Source organism: Megalobrama amblycephala, linkage group LG11 (assembly GCF_018812025.1).
Source record: "Megalobrama amblycephala isolate DHTTF-2021 linkage group LG11, ASM1881202v1, whole genome shotgun sequence".
Classification (NCBI taxonomy): domain Eukaryota; kingdom Metazoa; phylum Chordata; class Actinopteri; order Cypriniformes; family Xenocyprididae; genus Megalobrama; species Megalobrama amblycephala.
Window position 1 is genome coordinate 9922409 of NC_063054.1, and position 24605 is coordinate 9947013.

At 36.1% G+C, this 24605-nt stretch overlaps 2 protein-coding genes across 2 annotated transcripts in view; both read left to right on the forward strand.

Moving 5' to 3' along the window:
* Positions 1–13302, forward strand: part of dab1a (DAB adaptor protein 1a) — a 582896-nt gene extending 569594 nt beyond the window's left edge. Inside the window, 2 exon segments of the mRNA XM_048208606.1 lie at positions 719–796; positions 11030–13302. Coding sequence (XP_048064563.1) covers positions 719–796; positions 11030–11074 — 123 coding nt within the window. The 3' untranslated portion in view covers positions 11075–13302.
* Positions 13303–13449: 147 nt separating this feature from the next.
* Positions 13450–24597, forward strand: LOC125279100 (proline-rich extensin-like protein EPR1). The gene is made up of 8 exons (XM_048208605.1): positions 13450–15950; positions 16891–18853; positions 21298–21459; positions 21535–21862; positions 21954–22048; positions 23855–23880; positions 24092–24126; positions 24219–24597. The coding sequence occupies exons 1-8, from the start codon at positions 15939–15941 to the stop codon at positions 24496–24498; spliced, it is 2901 nt and encodes a 966-aa protein (XP_048064562.1). The 5' UTR covers positions 13450–15938; the 3' UTR covers positions 24499–24597.
* Positions 24598–24605: the final 8 nt, after the last annotated feature.

A 24605-nucleotide genomic window follows, 5' to 3' on the forward strand; every position in this document is an offset into this window, starting at 1 on the left:
TGGATGGATGAATGGATGGATGGATGGATGGATGGATGGATGGATGGATGGATGGATTGGATTGGATGGAAGGATGTTTAGATGGATGGATGGATGTTTAGATGGTTGGATTGGATTGGATGGAAGGATGTTTAGATGGATGGATGGATGGATGGATGGATTGATTGGATGGAATGGATGATGGATTGGATGGATGGATGGATGGATGGATGGATGGATTGAATTGGATGGAAGGATGTTAGATAGATGGATGATGGATTGAATTGGATGGAAGGATGTTTAGATGGATGGATGACGGATTGGATTGGATGGAAGGATGTTTAGATGGATGGATGGATGGATGGATGGATGGATGGATGGATGGATGGATGGATGGATGGATGATGGATGGATGGATGGATGGATGGATGGATTGGATTGGATGGAAGGATGTTTAGATGGATGGATGGATGAATGTATGGATTGAATTGGATTGGATGGAAGGATGTTTGGATGGATGGATGATGAATGGAAGGATGGATTTTTTCTCTTTTTTGAACATTTACAGCACTGCCTTTGCTTCTGTTCTTACTGTTGCAGGAAAAACTATTTGAACTATTGAATTTCTATTCCCTGCTGCTTTATAAAAGCTTTTTTCCTGTCACTTATGTCTTTTCCCTAAATCTATTCCTTTCCCCTTCCATTTTCTCCTTCTATCCTCCTCTCTCTCTCTCTCCAGGCTGGAGACTCTCAGCAGTCTCCAGGTGCGAGTGAGCCTCAAGCAGAGCCTGAGAGCTCAGAGACGGACAGTCCTCAGGTCGGTAGCTAGATAGCGGCAGGTCAGGGTAGGTATCTGTCCTCTTTTTTTCCCCTCTTCCACGTGTCGGCCTGCTCCAACCATGACGTCACGTCAGCACGCCTTCACCCGTCCTCACCACCATTACATAGACCCACACATCGTGGCCGTGTGTTGTGGTGCTCTTTCTTTTTTCTCTTTATACTTTACACTTTTTCTACTCTCTAATTCTTTTAGGCTGCGTTCACACAGTCAGTGTACTAACAGGTGTGACTCTTGATTTGTCCTGTTTGTGAACTGGATTCAATCCTCTGTAACCTATGAGATCTTGATTAATGTCTGTAACCCAAGTGATATGCTAACCATAGTTTAATGATGGTTGTGTTGTGTTTTGCAGCCTGCATTGTGTCTTTTAGTGTTCTTCATTCTGAACTAGGAAATTTCAACCATTTTACGTTGCCTAGAACCCTTAAATATGATAGTCCAAGTATTTCAAAATAATTCATAATTGTCTTTTATAAAGTCTAAAATTATTAAAGTACAATATTTGGAATTTTTTTAAGCATCCATTAAGTTGATAGCATATCATTTAAATTCACATTTTTCAATGGGATGAATAAACACCAATGATCACAAATATTGTTACAAAGCAGCTTTACAGACATTGATTGTATGCATGTCATTTTTAAAATGTTAAATCAGTGTTAAAAAACTATGACTGTATGGAAGCTTGTTTCAGCCATGGAATGAAAAATGAATAAATTAAAAAAAAAAAAAAAAAAAATGCTGTGAACACTAAATGACATGCCTGAGGTAAATGTAATGCTATGTGAAAATTTTTATCTCACAATTCGGACATTTTTCTCAGAATTGCGAGTTATAAACTCGGAATTGAGATAAATAAAGTCAGAATTGTGAGATAAAAAGTTGCAATCACTTTTTTTTTCTTAATTCCGTGGCAGAATCAAGCTTCCATAATGACTGTCAATAGCATAAAATAATTGTGATTTATCTTGGATCACATGGATTTCTGACTTTAGAAAGCAGAATGAAAGATTAAATTTTATTACATTTTAAAATCATAACCTTGACAGCCTAAAAATACATTAAGTAATTTCCTTTTCAGTCAAATTTTCTTCGTATCAGCATAACTGTATTTAGCACTCCAAACAAGACTGGCAAACGTATCCCGCTACTGTGTGAATGTGGCCTTATTCTCTGCCTTCAGTTTCTCTCTCTCTCTCTCTCTCTCTCTCCGTTTCTCATCTCGCCGTCCCTGCCTGCTGCTGCAATCACTCTTACGCTGGTATGCATCTCATGGGAATATGGATTATATGCTTTTATGGTGTAATTTTGTATTGTTTATGACAGAGTATGAGTGAGTTTGTGCGTGTGTGTCCCTTTAATCCCATAAAGCTTCCTGATGTGTGTGAGTATCAATGCTTTTGAACTTATTTTTTTAAACAGCGGTGTTGCATGGCATACCCATGAACATCATGAATGATCCACATCTAAGTATCTGTGTCGTGTCATTTCCTGATGTACAAAATGAGGTCATGAATGTTTTTATACTGTCACTCATCACAGCAAAGCACACAACATACAGAACTGATCTGAATCGAAGTAAAACAAGGTCTGACACACAAACTGCTACATGTAGATCTTTTTTTTTTTTTAATCTTTGATTTCTGTCATTGCGATTAAAAGCATGAAATAATGCTGGTGCTTCAAACACAGAGGAGGAATAACTATAAACAACCTCTGCTCTTTCATTTAGTGGCTTTTTTTTATGAAAAAACAAGCAAAATGCCATTCTAATACTGTTTATCTGTCTACAGGTTATGTAATACTAAAATAACACTGAGCCAGTTGGCCGGCAACATATTACACAACTTAAATTGAATTGCATGAATGATAGCCCCAAGCAAAAGACATGCAAATAAAAGACAAGACTACTAAAATAACATATATATAAAAAAAGTGTCTACTAAAAACATCAAGCTGTTTTTATCTCAAAAAATGTGTATATATATATATATATATATATATATATATATATATATATATATATATATATATGGGTGTAATGGTACATATATTCATCCTGAACCATCATGGTACAGATGTCACTATTCGGCACATACAATCAGATGATGATTACAGTCAGTCACAGGCGATTCACACTCCAATCCAGAAGGGGGCACACACGGTAATGCAACACTGATTGCTAACCACCACAACAGGAAAAAAGTGCAGAAAAAGAACTGCAGTTTCAACCTCAGAAAGACATCAATAAATCAGCTTGAGAATAATATCTCACGTAGCATTACATTTACCTCAGGCAAGTCATTTAGTGTCATCAGCATGTTATTTCACTAGAGAAATGAACTCTAGAGGGAGCATTTACTAAATATATGCACCATATTAACTTATATATCCATTAAATAGTGTTGATTATTATATCTAAAAATAAGCAATTGAATTTAATATTTTGGGCTCTATTGTTGATTGTAACCTTTAATATTATAGTAATGTGCAAGAAAGGGCTCCCTACCTATATAGTTTACAGAATTAGCTGAGATAGATTTTTATCCTTAAGAAAATGTTAATTATAATTAATCTATTGTTTAAACAAAATTTGTTCAATAAACCACTGTTTAATAAAAAAGGGGGAAAAAAGCAGCAGAACCGTGACTTTAATACCAAGGTACATGTACTGAACCGTCATGTTGGTGTACTGTTACGCCCCTAATAGTGCCCAAATACTTTTCTGGGTCACATGAAACAGAGTAGCACCTTGATTTCTTTTTAAAATTTGGACTTCCAAAATCAAAATGGCCTGTGTGCGGATGAGGGAAAGTGAGCTATCGCTCTGTGGTACCTGTCTGGAGGAGACATGAGCTCATCAGGATGAATCATTAATGAAGGGCTCTGGGAGCCAGAGGCTTGTTTCTCTGACTGTAGGAAGACTGATGTAGCAGCCTCATCTCTACCTGCCTAATGATGAATGAAGCACTGATCCCCACTGAAATATTAACACACCTACATACACCCCCTATAAACACACAGACTGTAGAACAGATGTGTGTGTCCATTACTGTAGAATATAGGAAAACAGGTTCCCGGTTTAGTAGGTGAAATTCACATCCACATACCAACATTTGGATGTGATTTTAAAAGGCCTTACAGAATTCTTGAGAGGTTTTATCAAAGGTTCTTGTCTTAGTTTTTAAAGAGGCCATATTATGCCCTTTATGAAGTCTTGGTTTTGTTTTTGAGGACTATTAGAATAGGTTTGAATGTTCAAAAACACATTATGTTTAACATATCTGACATTGTTGCAGCACCTCTATTCCCAGTCTGTCAGTAATGCTCTGTTTAGTTCCTGTCTCTATGAAGCCCCTCCTTCCAAAAAGCGCATTGTGCTCTAATTAATCGGTTGAACCTGTGTTGTGATTGGTCAACCGCTTCGAGTGTGTTTCGAAAATGTCACGCCCCTGACCATAACTACGAGTTTCAACACACTACTAGCGCAACTCAACCAGGCCTTTATTTTGCGTGTGCCTTTAGGGGGAAATTATTTAAATGATGAATATTGTGACGTGTTCATTCCCGGAAGCAAACTCAAGACTACAATTGAGGCATTTCAGGGAGTTCAGAATAACTCCGTTTGGTGTTGATTTGTCCTTTGTATGATCCTGGTACAGTATGATGTTGTCTCTGATCATAGTTACAGAGCACATAATGAGCTGATCTGTCCATAGTAATACTCTATTTACTGTGCTTGAAGCAGTATGGCTGCATGGGTACTGTGCGGTTGGCAGTCATTGCCAACGTAGGATTATAATACAGGTTGACTGAGGATGATGTTGCTCTGTACTGTTTGCACAGCGGTGATCAGGAACAGTAAGTGTTCTCGCTGACATTGACCTTCTGTTGGCATATGAGCAAATAGCAGTGTTGCCAGATCTCACTAAAAAACAAGCAACCTGAAAAATTGGCTTAAAATAAAACAGTAGGTTACATTGCATTTTGCTACAAAAAAAGTATTTTCAATAATTATACTCTATTACGAAAGTAAGTCGAATGTCAATGAATAAATTGCTCTCATACGCACGGGAAAAAGGACAGAAAAAAAGCACAGATTTGAAAGGATCAACCAACTACAGTGATTATTAATGACATTAAGTCAGAGAACAGTGCGGTTGGAACTGTAGGTGGGGGGGGGGGGGGGGGGGGGTTTGACAACTGCAATTACTTGTCTATCAAACTTCATTTTGCTAAAGGTGCCAAGCTGAAACTGGAAATAAGATGAATAGAATATGTATCTGTAAGAGGGTCTATGGAAGCTTGTTTCCACCACTAAATAAAAAATGAAAATTAAAACAGGTAAATGTGACTTTTTATCTCACAATTCCAAGAAATTGCGAGTTATGTCAGAATTGTGAGAAATAAAGTCAGATTTGCAATATATAATCTCACAATTCAGATTTTTTTCTCACAATTCTGACTTTTTTCTCGCAATTCTGACTTCCTTTCTCTGAAGTGTGAGATATAAACTCACAATTGTGAGTTATAAAGTCCAATTCTGAGGGGAAAAAGACATTTTTTTTTTTTGAATTCCGAGTTTTTATTTCACAATTCTGACTTTATATCAGGCAATACTGACTTTATAACACACAACTGCGACTTTATATTTCACAATTCTGACTTTGTATCACACAATTCTGACTATAACTCACAATTCTGACCTCATAACTCGCAAGTCTGACTTTATATCTCACAATTCTGACTTTATATCTCAATTCTGACTTTATAACTCAATTCTGACTTTATAACTCACAATTCTGACTTTATAACTTGCAAGTCTGACTTTATAACTCAATTGCGAGTTTATATCACAATTCTGACTTTATAACTCACAATTCTGACTTTATAACTTGCAAGTCTGACTTTATAACTCACAAGTCTGACTATATAACTCAATTGCGAGTTTATATCACAATTCTGACTTTATAACTGGCAATTCTGACTTTATAACTTGCAAGTCTGACTTTATAACTCACAAGTCTGACTTTATAACTCAATTGCGAGTTTATATCACAATTCTGACTTTATAACTCAATTGTGAGTTTATATCACAATTCTGACTTTATAACTCACAATTCTGACCTTATAACTTGCAAGTCTGACTTTATAACTCACAAGTCTGACTATATAACTCAATTGCGAGTTTATATCACAATTCTGACTTTATAACTTGCAAGTCTGACTTTATAACTCACAAGTCTGACTATATAACTCAATTGCGAGCTTATATCACAATTCTGACTTTATAACTGGCAATTCTGACTTTATAACTTGCAAGTCTGACTTTATAACTCACAAGTCTGACTTTATAACTCAATTGCGAGCTTATATCACAATTCTGACTTTATAACTGGCAATTCTGACTTTATAACTTGCAAGTCTGACTTTATAACTCACAAGTCTGACTTTATAACTCAATTGCGAGCTTATATCACAATTCTGACTTTATAACTGGCAATTCTGACTTTATAACTTGCAAGTCTGACTTTATAACTCACAAGTCTGACTTTATAACTCAATTGCGAGTTTATATCACAATTCTGACTTTATAACTCGCAATTCTGACTTTATAACTCAATTGTGAGTTTATATCACAATTCTGACTTTATAACTCACAATTGTGAGTTATAAAGTTACCTTTTTTATTTAGTGAATGGAACAGAAAAAGCACAGTTTAGCACAATTTAGGCTACTAATTTATTATTCCAGATTTGAAATGTATTATTGGATTGTAACCTTGACCAACAATTTTGGTAATTTCAGTCTTTCCCCATTAAAGAGACAGTAAGCGATTTCTGAGAAGTGCTGTTGAAAGTGGATCTGACTGAGTAGCACAACAACCAATCAGCAGTAGGGGGCGTGTCTAATCGTGATGGGGGAGGAGAGAGAGTGAGCAAGAGGGAGATTTGAAGAAAGACTGTAGAAAGAGAGATGGCTGAGAGACATTACGAAAGAGAAATGTCAAATATCAACCGTGTTTCTCAGAAATTGCTCACTACTCCTTTAATGTAGATAGCAATTTACTTGTATAACTGAAAATACCTGCCTGACACAAAAAGTAGACATGTCAACATAGTCCTTTTTCCATTTCTTTGATTTTCTCTAGTACTTTCACTCAGCAGGGTTGACTAATCTATTTCCTCTACCTCTCACCTACTTAGTCATCCATTTCTTCCTTCCCCTCTTTATGTACCTCCTCCCACACTCCCTTTCAATTGGCTTCCCTCTTTTTCAGCTTTTTTCTGTTCCATTCATTCTATCTTCCGACTCTTTCTCTCATTCTCATTCCTGCTCTCTAAAACACTTATCCTGTCATCTCTCGCCCCATGTGTCCGTTCGAGCGCCCACGGTGGGAGGAAAGGTCTGTAAGTGAGTGATAATTACTGAGTGCATTCTGATTCAGAGGTTCTGATTTCAGACTCTAGGGTTCTTAAGGCCGCAGTCTGGACACACGCTGACTGGAAGCTCTGTTGTTCCTTATCTAAGCCTTCCTTTGCTTCTTGATGCTCTTTTTTTAAATAACCTTTTTTATGACGAGAGAATTCACAGGGTTCATGAAGTGATGCAGCCAGTCTGCAATTATTGAATATAATGATTAAAAAAATGTATGAGGTGGTTCTGAGAGCATGTCCATTGGAGGTAGAGGATGAGGTTGGTGAATTTTAGTCACACTTTTTGTCACTTTTTCCAGTCTTTTGTGCAGCGATTCGTCTACTGAGCAGCTGCTGTCATGGAGTAAGTTCAGAAAGACCTCTGTTGCCACCTGGTGTTGATTTGGAGGAAATGCTTGTTTGATTTCTCACACAGTCATGTTGCCCATGATCAGATTTTCCTCCCTCACGTTTTTGTTGTTGTTGTTGTTGTTGTTGTTGTTGTTTTTGTGACAAATCATTCATGCAAATCACAATTTTGTGTACAAATCGCACTGACTGAAAATTTCAATCGTGATCTGGGTTACTATATAGAAGTAATATATAAGTAATCTATTATATAATATATCTTATATAAGTAATATTTATAAAATATATATTATATTATTATATTTACACTAACATACACACACACACACACACACATATATATATATATATATACAGGGAGTGCAGAATTATTAGGCAAGTTGATTTTCTGATCATATTTTTTTCCCAAGCACATTTTACCAATTCCAATCCACATCAATCTTAATAACTACTATTAATATTGTTTTTAATCATTTATAAGTGATATATAATTGTTCATGAAGGCTGGAAATGAAAAATGCCTTATATTCAGGTGTGCAGAATTATTAGGCAAGTTTTCTTTTACAGGCAAAATGAGCCAAAAAAGAGATTTAACTCAGACTGAAAAGTCAAAAATTATTAAATACTCATGAGAAGGATGCAATACTAATGCAATACTAGAAATTGCAAAGTTAAAGCATGACCAAGGGACAGCAAAATGCTCATTGGGTCAGCGGGGTCAGACAAAAACAGGTGGAAAAGAAAAGACACATGTTAACTGCAAAATAATTAAGAATTAAGGTGAAGAATTAAGTGTGAAACCATCAGGAACCCTTTAGTCTCCAGCGCCACCATTTTCCAGAGCTGCAACCTACCTGGAGTCTCCAGAAGTGTGAGGTGTCAGGATCTCAGAGACTTAGGCTAGCTAAAGAATCCTAAAAAATGACCTGCTCTTAATAAAAATCACAAGCTGAAGTGTTATAAAATACATGAAGACTGGGTTTTTATAGGCCTTATAGACAGACAGCTTGAGAGTGACTCCTGAAGGACCAGCACCACATCCTCTTTTACCACTGTTTGAAGAATTTATCTTCCAGAATCTGGCAGTAAGGTGTTTGAGTTCACTTTTAGTCCATCTCTTATCCTGAAATGTCTGTCTTGCAGAGATGGACTAAAAATGATCTTCCAAAACTTACTGCCAGATTCTGGAAGATAAATTCTTCAAACAGTGGTACAAGAGGATGTGGTGCTGGTCCTTCAGGAGTCACTCTCAAGCTGTCTGTTTATAAGGCCTATAAAAACCCAGTCTTCATGTATTTTATAACACTTCAGCTTGTGATTCTTATCACGTGCGGGTCATTTTTTAGGATTCTTTAGCTAACCTAAGTCTCTGAGATCCTGAGACCTTGCACTTCTGGAGACTCCAGGTAGGTTGCAGTTCTGGAAAATGGTGGCGCTGGAGACTAAAGGGTTCCTGATGGTTTCACACTTAATTCTTAATTATTTTGCAGTTAACATGTGTCTTTTCTTTTCCACCTGTTTTTGTCTGACCCCGCTGACCCAATGAGCATTTTGCTGTCCCTTGGTCATGCTTTAACTTTGCAATTTCTAGTATTGCATTAGTATTGCGTCCTTCTCATGAGTATTTAATAATTTTTGACTTTTCAGTCTGAGTTAAATCTCTTTTTTGGCTCATTTTGCCTGTAAAAGAAAACTTGCCTAATAATTCTGCACACCTGAATATAAGGCATTTTTCATTTCCAGCCTTCATGAACAATTATATATCACTTATAAATGATTAAAAACAATATTAATAGTAGTTATTAAGATTGATGTGGATTGGAATTGGTAAAATGTGCTTGGGAAAAAAATTTGATCAGAAAATCAACTTGCCTAATAATTCTGCACTCCCTGTATATGGGTCATTGACGAATAAGGTTTTTAAAAGTGTAAACCATAATGGAGATATAATTAATTTTGAAGTTTTATTAAGTGTTAACAATGCGATTATGTGATTTTTATAAACAATGAACACTGCTTTTGTCATTTTTTACAAGATGGACAAAATTTGTCACCAAAAAGTCTTTGTTTTGGAGTTAGTTACTTTGCTTCATGACCATGTGGTCCTTTGCAGGTATCTGAATGATGTCACATCCTGTCACATGATATTGACCGCATGACTTGATCCAAAATGGTCCCTTTATATTGGTTACTCCGAATGACATCAATGAAATTCATTTTTCTGGATATTCTTTCTCATAACAAAGCAATGACTTCTACACATAATTTTAATACCATTTTGCACTATGTTGATATATGATGTTCCTGTCCTTTCCATAGATGTGTGTATGAGAGCAATTTATTCATTGACATTTGACTTACTTTAGTAATAGAGTATAATTATTGAAAATACTTTTTGTTTTGTAGCAAAATGCAATGTAACCTACTGTTTACATTTATTTCATTTTAAGATATTTTAATCACAAATTAAATGACTGTATTGGCCTTTGGACGGTTAAACCGAATGTCCTTATGACACTTCAAAATCTTTAAAATACCTTTATATGTAGCAAAATATAATTAAGCCTTTTGGATTCAATAAAAGAGATCTAGTTGTACTACCTTACATACTTTGGATGTCATATCTTTGTTTTTTATTATTATTGTTAAGGCCTTTGGACAAAAAAATGACCCGTCACATCATTGACCCGTATATAATGTGATATTGTTAAATATTATTACAATGTAAAATAATGGTTTTCTATTTTAATATAATTAAAAATACTATTTTTTTTGTTTGTTTGTTTTTTTGATCAAATAAATGCAGGCTTGATTAGCATAAGAGACTTCTTTCAAAAATATTAAAAATAGCTATGTGTCCAAATATTTGACTGATACTGTATATTAATATATATTAAAAATTGACAATTTTAATAGCCCTCAAAAAATGGTCACTGGCAAAACATGTAAAATACAATACAATTTTAACAATAAATATGTTGTTAAACAAAAATATGAATCAGAATACACACACACACACATATATATATATATATATATATATATATATATATATATATATATATATATATATATATATATATATATATATATATATATATATATAAAAATGGGTGGTGTCAGACCATAGTATATATTTCTGTAAACAATAAAAAAATTACAATTTTAAATGCCCTTAAAAACTGGTCTCTGAATAAACATCTATTATCAATTAAATACATTTTAGCAATAAATATGTCGCTTAAGAAAAAATACACAGAATACACAGCTAATTTTTGAATGGCCGTTAATGGAGAAAGATTTTTTTGTGTGTGTGTGTGTCCAGATGATGTAGTTACAACTTCTACCAGCAGGGGCAAGTGTGTTTCCCCATCTGAGAGATTTGTCATTTATACGTCAGTAACCCTGCTCTGTTTGTGTTCAGGGGAAGGACCCTCTTTATGCCCAGATCAACAAGGGGAAGAAGTGAAGAATCATGGGAACTCTGCACAGACGTGATCAGCGCTGGGGGGAGCAGGAGACCAAAACACTGGAGATCAACTCTCTGCCCTGTGTGTGTGTGGCGTGCGTGCGTGTGCGTGTGTGTGTTTGTATGAGCGCGGTCACTCCAGCCTCAATGGTCCACTTCTCCAAGCAGCCATCTCTCTAGAGCCGCCCCGTCCCCCTCACGACTTCCTCCGTTACTCCCTCCGCAAGGATCGAGAGGGACAGACTCTCTCCATACCACTTTGTTTCTTTCTCACTGTGTTTTCTGCACATGACAGCAGGGCATTGTGGGTGATTTCAACCTTACAACACCCCTCATAGCCTTATGAGCCCAGCTCTGCAGCTTCATTCATGCTCTTCGTCCTACTTCCAGTTTCTGCTCGTCTGACTCTCTATAGAGATCGCATTACGGGAAACTCTCGAGAGGTGCCTGTCGGACCCCCGATCACGCATCTGACCCGCCGTAATCCACCACGGAGCGGATCCATCTGTGACTGACGCGAATCATCCTTTTGGGTTTGTTTGGTTTTTATTCCTCGCCCACGTATTTGAGATTCTGCTGCTAGAAAGCTATGCAGAGCTAAAAAAAAAAATAACAACAACAACTCACTTTCTGTCTCGGATGGAGAACAGACACGAGGAGCGACTTTTGCCAAATCTCAAGATTTCGGAGCAGCTGAATCTGACTGGGGGACTCGAGGGTACGAACATTGCAAAAACATGCGATCGAACTGTTCCTTCTCTATAGCTTTTGTACAATACTAATGAGAAAAAACAAAAACACACAATGTTGAAATGGATTTTTATTTTATAAGTCAAGTGGAGCCCTTGAAGTCAACTTTAGATGTGTTTTAGGGGTAAACATGGCTTTAAAATCTGATCGTTGGTTTGCCAAACTCATTTTGTAAATAATAATAATAATTATTATTATTGATAATAATGACGACAATGACGATGACAAATAATAATGATGATAATAATAATGGTTCTGATTATAACGGTGTTCATTCCATCCTGTGGACTTTGGTGCCATAAAATAGGCTGGCCTTAGTGATGCAAACTCCTCATGAAACCCAAGCAATATTAGACATGTGTCCCAAACTCCCAAGCGGTTTATGTTGCTTTCTCAGTCTTTTGATTTCAGCAGGATGTGGAGACTTGTCTTTTTTAAGTGGCCTGAAACAAACCCCGAGAGACTGTTATTATGTATTTTAATGGCTGAAAGGGTCCAGTGGTAAATAGACGGTGTCATATTTATGTGATTTCTTTTGGTTTGTTGTCAAGATGAAGCTGGTAACTGTGATAGAGGAAGACCAGTGCTTCTCTCAATGTGTATGTCAATGCAGCGATCTCAAATACGCATGTACACAAACACATAAGCATACATGTTCATGCAGACACACCCTCACGGACCTTAAAGTCAATATGACAACGAAATGGACTCTCTTTACTTTTTTTAATACACCTTTCTGCACATTTATCCGTGTGTGTTATTCCAAAGAGAAAATGTCGTCGTCTTCTTTCATCAAAGTGTTAAGCTTCCTTTTTGAGTAACATAACCAAGGCCAACAACAGATATCTTGACATTGATGCTGGTAAACTAGATTTTAAAAATATTGTTATTATTGGCTCCAATCCGACTTTTTACGATTCGGTCAATTCCTAATGAGAATCCATGCCCCTGTTTGTTGAATATCCTCTTTTACTCAGAAATATGTTACATTAAGACAAAAAAGGGTCGCGAAGGCTGTTTCATGTTGACTTTAGGGCCGTCTGATCACATTAAAACACACCAGGATATCTGTCTGTAATCCAACCTCCAATCAGAGAAAACCACCATGAATGGCATCTGTTTTCATTGCATCTGAAAAGATCAGAGCATTCCATTACTGTGACGACAACTTCCTCCTATTTTATGGCCAGAGTCCCATTTTAATTTCAAATAAAAGCAGTTTTGGACCTTCAAGATCTAAATTTTGAGCATTAAGAAGACGAGGGTGAAAATCAAGGTGAATGGGAGTCCTTACAATTTCAGAACATTTCTATTTTGCCTTTACCTCAGCTAATGGTTTGGTAATGTAAAAGGACACATTATTTTTATCTTGATGATAATGACATTCTACAGTGGATTTTTAGAGCATTTTTTCTTTTCTCTTGATTTACGTAACTCACCATGTAATACTGTTACCAATAAACACATCCCAAAATGTTTCTCTGCCTCTCTGCGTTAGCAACAGTTTGCATCGATTTTTTGAGTTATGATAACTTACGTTTAACCAACAATCTACAACAGTCAACATCTGAAGTGGATCAAAACCTTTCATCAAAGTTGTCCTAAAACCTTCTTCTTAGGACAACTTTGATGAACTTTTTTTGATCCATTTCAAATGTTGACTACTATACATTGAGTTAGAGCAACTTAATACGTTGTAGCATAAACACAATTGTTTAAGTTGATTACTCAAAAAAATTAAGTCGCTCCATCTACCAGAGTTGTAGCCCTGGAACCAACAGACCCTTTGCAAAGATCGTGAACCGATCCTCTCTTCCTACTAGTTCATTTATAGCATCAAATAAACATGAATGAACATGAGAAGGAATGTTGTTTCAAACGCGGAAAGACGTCAATAGACATCATTTTTCAAGTTAAAGTCCACCGAGGTTAATCTTCTAACTCCTGACTGCTTTGTCGGACAAAATGGCGGATTTGGCGTTATGATTGGTTAGATCGCTTGTCAATCAAACTCCCGGCGAAGGGTCAATTATTCTCATCTATTTAAATTCAAATCAACAGCTATCCTAGCACATGCTAACATAACCTAATTAAAATGTATATTTAATAAACACATTACTTGTCACTGGCATTAGTGCAGTCATTGCTTATGTCAATAGTGTTTACCTTCATGTACTCTTGAGCACAATGGTAACCACAAAAACTCCAACATTACGTAATCTCGTCAAATGTCAAACAGAACAGCATTAAACACTAACAGGTCTTTCCCTTCACTAAAAACAAATAAATTAACACTTAAATTCAACATTTATTCTGGAAACTAGAAATCCACTGCCTAATTTCTGAAGTTATCAAGACAACTTCATTTCTGAAGTTACTACAACTTTTTTTTTTTTTTTTTAAAGCCAATTAACGCAGAAATTTAAATTTAAATTACAAACGATATTAAGTTGATCAACATTATAATGTCAACTGAACTCATCAAAATAATGTTTCCAACTAAAAAGGTTTATTTATTTAAGTTGTGGTAACAGGTCCACTGAATTACTTTTTAGAGTGTATCTTCTTTTGTGTTCAACAGAAGAAAAACTCAAACAGGTTTGGAACAACTTGAGGGTGAGTAAATGATGATAGCATTTTCATTTTTGAATGAACTATCCCTTTAAAGGAAAATGAATCACGAACATGAACAGGTTATTTCTAGAATATCAACTTGCTTTTGTGCACTGCTGCATCCACACCACTAGGAGTCAGGATAAAGTTCAGTACCACAGTTGTATCTACCAGCGAAACACAATCCAATTACATGTGCCATCCTTAGTTTGCTTTATATTAAGACAGCTACAAAGAAACCATTGAATTACCACTTGTTACCTCAAACTAAATCATAGGCTACTAGATTTGGAAAAGAAAGGAGAACATTTTACCATAGCTGAAATGCTGTTTAGGATGTTAAATGATCTAGCCACACAATCTAAATGAGATTCAGACTGAAATGAATCACTGAACTCGATCTTTGCCAGATAAATGAGCACATTTATGCATTTCATTGAACACACCACTCAAATTCACTCTCAACTTGCTTATGGGGAAAATTAATACATTAGGCCTGCTTAGTTTGTTTTCTCTTTCACTGGACTTTGTTTCAGGAGCAGTTAATGTTCTTCTTTATGTCATGAATGAGTGCAAATCAGCATAATGTAAGGAATATCACTATAGCCTATAATTTGTAGGTCACAGGTCAAATGACCTTGAGTATATTTTCATTCTTACAGTAGTAAGATTCCCTCTTTCTCAGGTATATTGAGAGTGAATTACCATGTTCCTTTTTTCTTGAGTAAATTACTGCTGTTTGCTTTTGATTATAAGAAAGGCAAATGCTAGATGCCATGTGGGAACATTTTCACAGCGTCTATATCTCAATGGCCAAAATGAGGGTTTGATATTCATTCATTCCAATTTTTGCTTTAGATAGCATTACATTTTCCAATATTCATCTCAAATGAGTGATGATTTAGTCCTCATAGTGTGATGATATGTCCAACTATAGGGTCATTGAGAGCTCAATTAGCTTTATCTTTTTCCTTAGCTTTCAAAAAATAATTTAATTTAAAGCAAAAGCACTAACTTTGTTTGCAGTCAACATATTAGATTCATGATGAGGGAGAGACACTTGTAATCACAATATTGACCAATAGTTTTATGTTTCTTTCAGCCTACCTGGTGTGAAGACGTAATGAGAGTTTGATTTTGGTTGTTTTACAAGCTGTGCCTTCGTGGATTTCTGTGGTTCTTGACTGACCGCATTCTTTGAGAATGAAAACAGTCCTTTGCTTGCGTTCAGTGAAGTGACTTGTTTGACGAGACATTCCTTTATCTCGTCATTAGCATATGAACACGCTCATCCATCCTCATTCCAGTCTGAGGGCCAATGGGCGAGTTCTCGCTCTATGTGCTATTTATCCTCTGACAACTGCGACACAACACCATTTTATCTGTACATGCTGGATAATTTTGAATCATAAAGGAATAACTGAATGGATTATTAATTATGAGGGATTGAGGAGAGAGAATGATCTCTTTTTGATGAACTGCTGGAAACCTTTGAGTCAGAATGATGGAACAGGTGAGAAACCGTGACATGAATTTTTAGCAACTTTTAAATGTGATCTAGGCTTCATTTTTACCACATAGATTTCTCAAACACAAATTAATGTATTAAAATGCAAAATTAGAAAATAAAATTTTGCTCACAAAAAGTACCAAGATAGAATGCCTCATTTTGGTAGTACAATGCTATTCTTTGAAATACCATATGAATACCATACATATGGTAATCCCTCTGTACCATGGTATTGCTATCTCTTTTGTGAGAGTTTCCGGTCCCACTTTATATTAAGTGGCCTTAACTACTATGTACTTATATCAAAAAATAAGTACAATGTATTTACTGGGTTCATATTGAATTGCAAAACACTTTTGCTGCTATTGAGGTGGGGTACGGGTAAGGATAGGGAAAGCTTTGGTGGTATGGGTAGGTTTAAGGGTAGGGGTAAGGGTTAAGGGATGGGTCAACAGTGTAATTATAAATGTAATTACAGAAATTAATTACAGATGTAATTACATGCTGGTATTTTTAAAATATAAGTACAATGTAAAAACATGTATGTACACAATAAGTGCACTGTATCAAATGATTAATTTAAATGTAAGTATATAGTAGTTGAGGCCACTTAATATAAAGTGGGACCAAAACAGAATTTTCTTAATATAGCTCTAGTGTTGATTTTCACCTCAGCTTACTGATTTTTACTAAATGCTATTGTACATTTTGACATTGACTAGTGTGGTTTTGACTATTAAAATGTACAGAATATGATTGGGCAATGGTAGCATGTCATCACATAGCCATCCGATTCCTGAAACTTAAAGTGGATGGTGTTGTGTAGTGCTACTAAGCAGTTTATTTGTCAAGATCTGCGATATTGCTAACAATACAAACCTATCATAGTGCAATGTAAAGTTTACTTTGATATTTTTAACATTTGCTACATTTTCTACATCAGGATGAATCAATAGACTTTAAAACCCTGAAGGCACGGTTCCAGGGTGAAAATGGTCTGAAGATCCAGACTAAACCTACCATCCCAGAGAAACCCAAAACCATCCCTCAGCCGACAAAAGCCAGCAGTTCTTTAATCTCAACTATCAATGCTGTTGCGAAAAATGGGATGGTTCACGCACCACGAGTAGTCTTCAAAGATGACAAAAATCTCAGTCGCCAGCTCTCTCCAACCTGGGGATTAAAGACTAGAGAGGACCAGCCCATCAATAATGCTGAACTGCTGGATAATAACCAGAAGAAGGAGGTTGACACTGTAAAGAAGAGTCTGAAAGACAAGAATCTTCCACTGGTTCTGCCAGTGGCTCCCAAAAAAGCCGAAATCCCAGAGCCCGAATCCAGCCCACTTACACCTGTGTCCGTTTCACCATTCAAAGTGTCAACACCCAAAAAGTTTGTATTTAGCCCTCAAAAAACTAGAAAGGATGAATGTGAGAAGACTAGCCCTGCAAAGGAGGTAGACAGTGCCAAAAAATCTTTGAAGGACAGGAATCTTCCACTGGTTCTGCCAGTGCCTCCAAAAAAATTTGAAACCCCAGAGCCTGAAAAAACTAGCAAAGATGAGAATGACAAGACAAACACTGTAAAGGAGGTTGCTAAAAAGTCTCTGAAAGACAGGAATCCTCCACTCGTTCTGCCAGTGGCTACAATAAAAGCTGATACCCAGGAGCCTGAACCCAGCCCCCCTACACCTGTTTCCATTTCACCAGTCAAAGTGTCCACACCCAACAATTTTGTATTTACAACTAGTCGTACCCCTGCTCCAAGTCAATCTGCTCCTGCTGGACCATCTGTAACAGCCAACCCCCCTTCTGAAAGTGTACCTGTTGTCCCTAAGGCTGTTGACCCTACTCAGACTTCATCTGGAGCATCACCTGCCCCCAACATTCTTCCCCCAAGTATTCCAGCCCCAGGTATTCCGAACTCTGCCAGCCCTGAGCCAAAGATTCCTGAACCAGCCATTCCAACACCAGTCATTCCCTCTCCAGCTCTTCCTGAATCAAAGACTTCTAATCCAGAAACCTCTATTTCAACTCCTTTTGAAACTGAACCTCTTAAACCAAATATAAATATACTCTGTTTATCAGAATTATTTCCTCCCCCTGAAGGAAGTCCACCTCCAGAATTCACTGATATTCCTCCCCCCGTTCTTTATGATGATTTTCCTGATGGAGACTTTTCTGAGCAAGCTATACCCACTCCAGCGATCCGTACGTTTATCGACCCAGTTCCCAGGAGTCCAATTGTCTCCAGATCAGCCTCCCCTGCCCTATCCACCCCTCCGGCAGTATCTCCAGAGCCCTTGGTGAATCCCCTAGAATATACACCTGGTCTAGACTCCAGACTTACAGTCTCAAGCTCTCCTCCAGATGTTAATACTCCAGCTACACCTGTAGACATGGTACTGGAGAATGCAAAAGCTCTTACTGACAATAAAGCTATTAACCCAGAGAGGACTAAGGAGGACCAGTCCTCATCCAAGCAGCTTTCACCCCTCACAGCCTTGGCGAGAGCGGAGGAGATGGCCTCAGTTAAACGGACACCAAATGATAACCGAATATTTAACCTTTTGGAAAGGGCTAAGAGAAAGAGCACAGTGAGCCAGTTGGCTACCACACCTGAAAACACAACCCCACTTGAGACAGCTACACCCGAGATTCCTCTGCCTGAAACTTCCACACCTCTGCCTGAGACTGTCACAACTGAGGTGACTCAACCTGATCTAGCTACACCTGACAAAGCATCGTCACAGCTTGCTACAGCTGTAGAACAACTACCTGAGGAAGCCCCACCTGTACCAGAAGTTTCTGATATCCCTGAACTCCCTCCAGTTGATTATGTGGATCACTCTCGGGGGTCACCTACCCACCCACCTGAAACTGCCAAGGTTAATGGCCTTGATCACAGTAAGTGTCCATTTAAAGCTGGGTTGACACTGTGTGATCTTGCCCACAATTTTGCTGTCTTAAGATCAATTTCATCCACCGTAGAAGGCTATTCTTATTGTAGGGCAGTCTTGTTTCAATCAGTGTGCATTTTCACAGATGGCCATTTAATTGGCTTTGCTTCAAATTAAGTCAGTTTCAGAAAAATTGTGCAGTGGTACTATTTTAATCAACACAAATCACTTTTTTGATTAATTTTTCACAAATGTAAATACCTTTTAGCAGTGGAAAACAGTGTTTGAATGCCTTTTTGATTGAGTTAGGTGGATTCCATACTTCAGGGAGGGTTGGTATGCAGGATATGTAAGTCTATTGTGGCTTGTGTTGGGCAACATATCTTTCATAATCAGAATGACACAAAGAATATTTTGTCTGTAAGAGTAAGACATATTGGCTTTAGTTTAACTAAATGCCAATTACGCTTACATATATTATTGTAAGTAATTGTTGTAATAAGACCATGTTGCTCAGGGAAAATAATTGTTTCCATTTCAGCTTATATTGAAATGATATCCACTGTCAATTATGTGGTGTTAAATATGATTACATCACCTAAAATTATGAAAAGGGAAACATTCCAGGCCCGGCTCCACGGGGGGGCCAGGGTGGGCCTGGCCCACCCAATCAGAGGCTTGGCCCACCCTGGCCCCACACCACATAACAGCCAATCACAAAATTAGTGTGATATTCAATTCAGCTCCAGACCAAGCGGCAACCTCCCCTTAGTAGTGCTGCTAAAATATATATTTTTTTCTAAATATGTCTCTAAAATATGTTAAACCGTTCAATACCGCTTCTCTACAGTATCCATATGACAGCGAGTTCACGCACATCGCAGCCTCCTGTCACTCACTCAGAGCAGCGGCAGGCCTCGAGACTCTCGTTCGGTCCGGTTGAAGCGTTTTTGTTATGATAACAACTGATACGACAACTTTAGCATTCATTCATTCATTCATTCAGTGTTTCCCATTAATGACCCTGTGCGCCGCCACCGTTTCATAATGAACCGAAAATTTAAAACATAAATGGTCTCTACATTGTATTTTGCCAATTAACTAAAATCGAAACCGTAATGGCTTTGTGCCTTAATAAAGCACCAAAATATATACAGTGATTAAGTATATACTATTTAGTCTGTTTGTGCTGCGTGTTTTAAAGAGAAGTGCGCACTTTGCTCACACGATCAGCTGGCGATTTGGTGATCAAAATTAAAGCTCAAGGATTAGAAATTGGCTACAAACTAGTATTTTAATTTTTAGTATTTTATATATATTAGATTGCATTTGTTACAATAGCCTATATGGATATTACTGTCATGTATGTATTATTATTTTATTGTTATAATTGTTTGGCATCCTAAAACACCTAAAACGATGTAGACTTTATATCACAACTAAAAATATATTTGAACCCTCTTTAATGTCCAGGTACAAGTCAATGTTGTTTCTTTGGTCAATTTGCACACTGTACATGAGTTGAAGCTCTTAATTTTGAGCTTCCAAAGTGCACCAGATTGATGCATTTAACCTTAAAATGTACAAAATTTCTTACGGGGGTGCATGCCCCCGGACCCCCCTAGAGGAGGTATTGGACAAAAGTTCTAATTTCGAACAGTATAAACAGCTCGTGCAAAAAAATTTAAATAATAAATGTTGCAAATATTATTTGTGTTATCTCACATTATATTTTGTAATGTGATTTTTCAAAATAGTATAATAGTTTATAACAATAACAAACAACCCTAACAATTGCCTTATCTATATCAATAGACATGTGAGATTAAAGCATTAAAGCCCCCCACCAATCCGACCGGCCCACCTGGAATATAATTTGGCCCACCTTTCATCTCATATCTGGAGCCGGGCCTGAAACATTCTGATTTGTACCGTCTCATGTATTTGATCAGGCTTATTATTTCATAAGTATAAGCATCATGGTTCCTCCATTTTCATTCTGTGCTTCCTCGACCTCGCATTTTCGTTGGCTTTGCAGACATAACTCTGCTATCTCTTCCTCATGCTTCTCTCTGAGGTGTATGGTTTTGGTTTGCATGCAAAAATTTAGCAACACTTTATTTTGATGGTCCACTTTGGACATTCGACTAACTATAAGTATAACTTTGCAACCCTAACACCTATACCTAACCCAACAGTCTTCTAGAGTCTACTAATACTCTAATGAGAGTAAGTTGACATGTAATTACAAGGTTACATATAGTTAGTAAAATGTCTAAAGTGGACCATCAAAATAAAGTGTAACCAATTTACTTAATTTTCTTTACAATAGTTTACTTGGCAAACAACATTTTAATCAAGCTGCTATTTATACATGTCTTTTGTATACTTTTCAAAATGGTGGTGGTCCTGTGGTTGTCCATTCTAACATTTATTCTCTTGTCTCTGCAGGGGTGGTGACAGTGGTCAAAAATGTGCATCCCCCTCCTCCACCGCCTAGGAAGGTTCTGCCAGCCACGCCCGCTGTGGACCCCCCAGTTGAGGAACCAACTCTGTCTCCTGCCACACACCTCCAGATTCCCACAACACCATCTATACCTCTAGAAACACATGGTAACTTTCTCAAGATGTTTCTCAAAAAGTGTTTGTCCACTAAATGCATAAACGAACATGTTTTTTCTTCATCAGAAAATTCACTACATGACAACTCATTTGAAGAGGGATTTTATGAAGATTTTGAGGTACCTGAAGCTCCAGCAGTTTCTACCTTTAGGCCTCCATCAATACCATCATCAGATTCTAGTTCCAAAAGGCCAGTTTCAGTTCATGAAGAAGCATTCCTGAAACAGTTGAACCCAAAACAACAGGTGAAAGAAGATGTGTTTCCGAACAAGCGGGATAAAGACATTGCGGATGTGGATTACGCATCTGTGAACTCTGGCTCTCTAAATCCAGACACTCAAGCTGCTGTGCTTCAGGACTCGGTGCAAAGCTCACCTGCCTTGTCTCCATCAGGGTAAGTCATGATGATTTAGTGTGGCCACAGAAAAAAAGGCTTTTGTGTATGTGCTGTATGTGACATTATTGTTACTCCGACTTTCCTTCAGGACCCTTGAAAGAGGTCTCAATGTTAATGAAGAACAGGCAGACAGTAAAAGGGGCAAAACACAAAAGAATAAGAAACAGAAAGGACCTCCAAAAAGTAAGTGGAAGAAGTCCTCATTAAAATAGGCTAATGCTGCTGTGAAGTGTGTCTTTTTGTCTTGTTTTCCAGTAAAAACTAACAAAAAGAAAATTATAAATATCATATATATCATCAATAAAATAATATATAATATATATATCATCATTAAAACAAGATCAAATTTACTTGAGAAGCTAAATTTTGAAAATATTATTAATTATTTAGACATAAACAAATGCAATTTTCAGTATGGCTTATGCTTAAACTTTTTGGTGTATATATATATATATATATATATATATATATATATATATATATATATATACAGTACAGTCCAAAAGTTTGGAACCACTAAGATTTTTAATGTTTTTAAAAGAAGTTTCGTCTGCTCACCAAGGCTACATTTATTTAATTAAAAATACAGTAAAAACAGTAATATTGTGAAATATTATTACAATTTAAAATAACTGTTTTCTATTTGAATATATTTCACAAAGTAATTTATTCCTGTGATGGCAAAGCTGAATTTTCAGCATCATTACTCCAGTCTTCAGTGTCACATGATCCTTCAGAAATCATTCTAATATGCTGATCTGCTGCTCAAGAAACATTTAATGTGTACAACTGTACAAAATATTTGTGTACAATATTTTTTTTCAGGATTATTTGATGAATAGAAAGTTCAAAAGAACAGTGTTTATGTGAAATCTAATCTTTTGTAAGATTATAAATGTCTTTACTGCCACTTTTGATTGATTTAATGCATCCTTGCTGAATAAAACTATTCATTTCTTTAATTTCTTTTCAAAAAATAAAAATAAAAATTCTTACTGACCCCAAACTTTTGAACGGTAGTGTATAATGCTACAGAAGCTTTGTATTTCAGATAAATGCTGTTCTTTTGAACTTTCTATTCATCAAGGAATCCTGAAAAAAAAAAAGTACACAACTGTTTTCAACACTGAAAATAATCATAAATGTTTCTTGAGCAGCAAATCAGCATATTAGAATGATTTCTGAAGGATCATGTGACACTGAAGACTGGAGTAACGATGCTGAAAATTCAGCTTTGCATCACAGGAATAAATTACTTTGTCAAATATATTTAAATAGTACACAGTTATTTTAAATTGTAAAAATATTTCACAATATTACTGTTTTTTACTGTATTTTTAATTAAATAAATGTAGCCTTGGTGAGCAGACGAAACGTCTTTTAAAAACATTAAAAATCTTAGTGGTTCCAAACTTTTGGACTGGACTGTACTGTATATATATATATATATAAAGTTAAGTATATAAAGTAAAAAAAAAAAAAAAAAAAAAAAAAAAAAAAAAAAATATATATATATATATATATATATATATATATATATATATATATATATATATATATATATATATATATATATTTACTTTATATATACAGCTTTGCTGTATATATAATTCAATTAAATTCAAAATTGCTTTATTGGCATGACTGTAAATCATACAATATTGCCAAAGCATACATAAAATACTAAGAAAAAACATCTGTATAATAGAAGAAAATAATATCAAATATTATAATGCTATCAAATATTATAACATAACTTAAACTTAAATTAACAGTGTAACACTGTATATATATATATATATTTTTTTTTTTTTTTTTTTGGTGCAGAGTAGTGGTTCATTCTTTCAGTAATCTCATCTCTGATGACCTCCTGACCTCCATAGAAATGATAAACACACAGGATATTGTCATGACAGTTTATTTTAGATTCTCTGTTATCTTATAAGTATTCTGCTGGCTGACGCGTGTTTTGTATTGTTTGTGACTTAGATCCATATGCTGATGCAGCGGCTGCAGTAAGTGTTTTTTGTTTTGTTTTGTTTTACTAGTATTGTAATGACTGTTGAAGGTCATAATGTATACGTCAGGACCTTTTGTTTGCAATACTAATAATCCTACTTTGTGTAGCATTATCATATACGTTTTGTATCTTCTTATTGCATGTTCTGTTGTTGCAATGACCTGTTTAAACATGTTGCTGTCTTCAATTAAATCACCTCATTTTAGGTGGAGGAGTCTCCCAAGAAAGGGTTGTTCTCCAGGTTTGTAGAAGGGTTTTTATTTTTCACAATATTAATTGCATCTACATTCCCAAAACAATCTAACTGAAATGATGAAAAACTTCAATCCTCAGGAAGAACTCAGCAAAAGCAGCAGACGAAAAAGAACTAAAGAAGAAAGAAAAACAGCGTGAAAAGGAAAAAGAGAAAGAGAAGGAAAGAGAGAAGAAGGAGCAGAAAGAAAGGGAAAAGAAGGAAAATGAAATGAGGAAAAAATTTAAGGTATTTTTTGGACAGTATTTGTATGTGTTTGCACCAATAATTTTGCATGATTATTGCACAATCCATTACTTATTACAATCCACATCCTGCTCCTCAGGTGCATTTACCATCACTAAAATCCGATTATTTTAATCAAAAGTGAAATGAGCCTTACAGTTCAATTTCTCGCTAACAGCAAGAGTCTAATGCACATGGTGAGATGAGTAAGTGATGTGCACATGTTCATTTAACTCTATTGA

Coding starts and splice junctions, on each gene's coding strand:
- LOC125279100 (XM_048208605.1), top strand. Junction 21,460..21,534: donor TATACCTCTAGAAACACATG/GTAACTTTCTCA, acceptor TTTCTTCATCAG/AAAATTCACTACATGACAAC. Junction 23,881..24,091: donor ATGCTGATGCAGCGGCTGCA/GTAAGTGTTTTT, acceptor ACCTCATTTTAG/GTGGAGGAGTCTCCCAAGAA.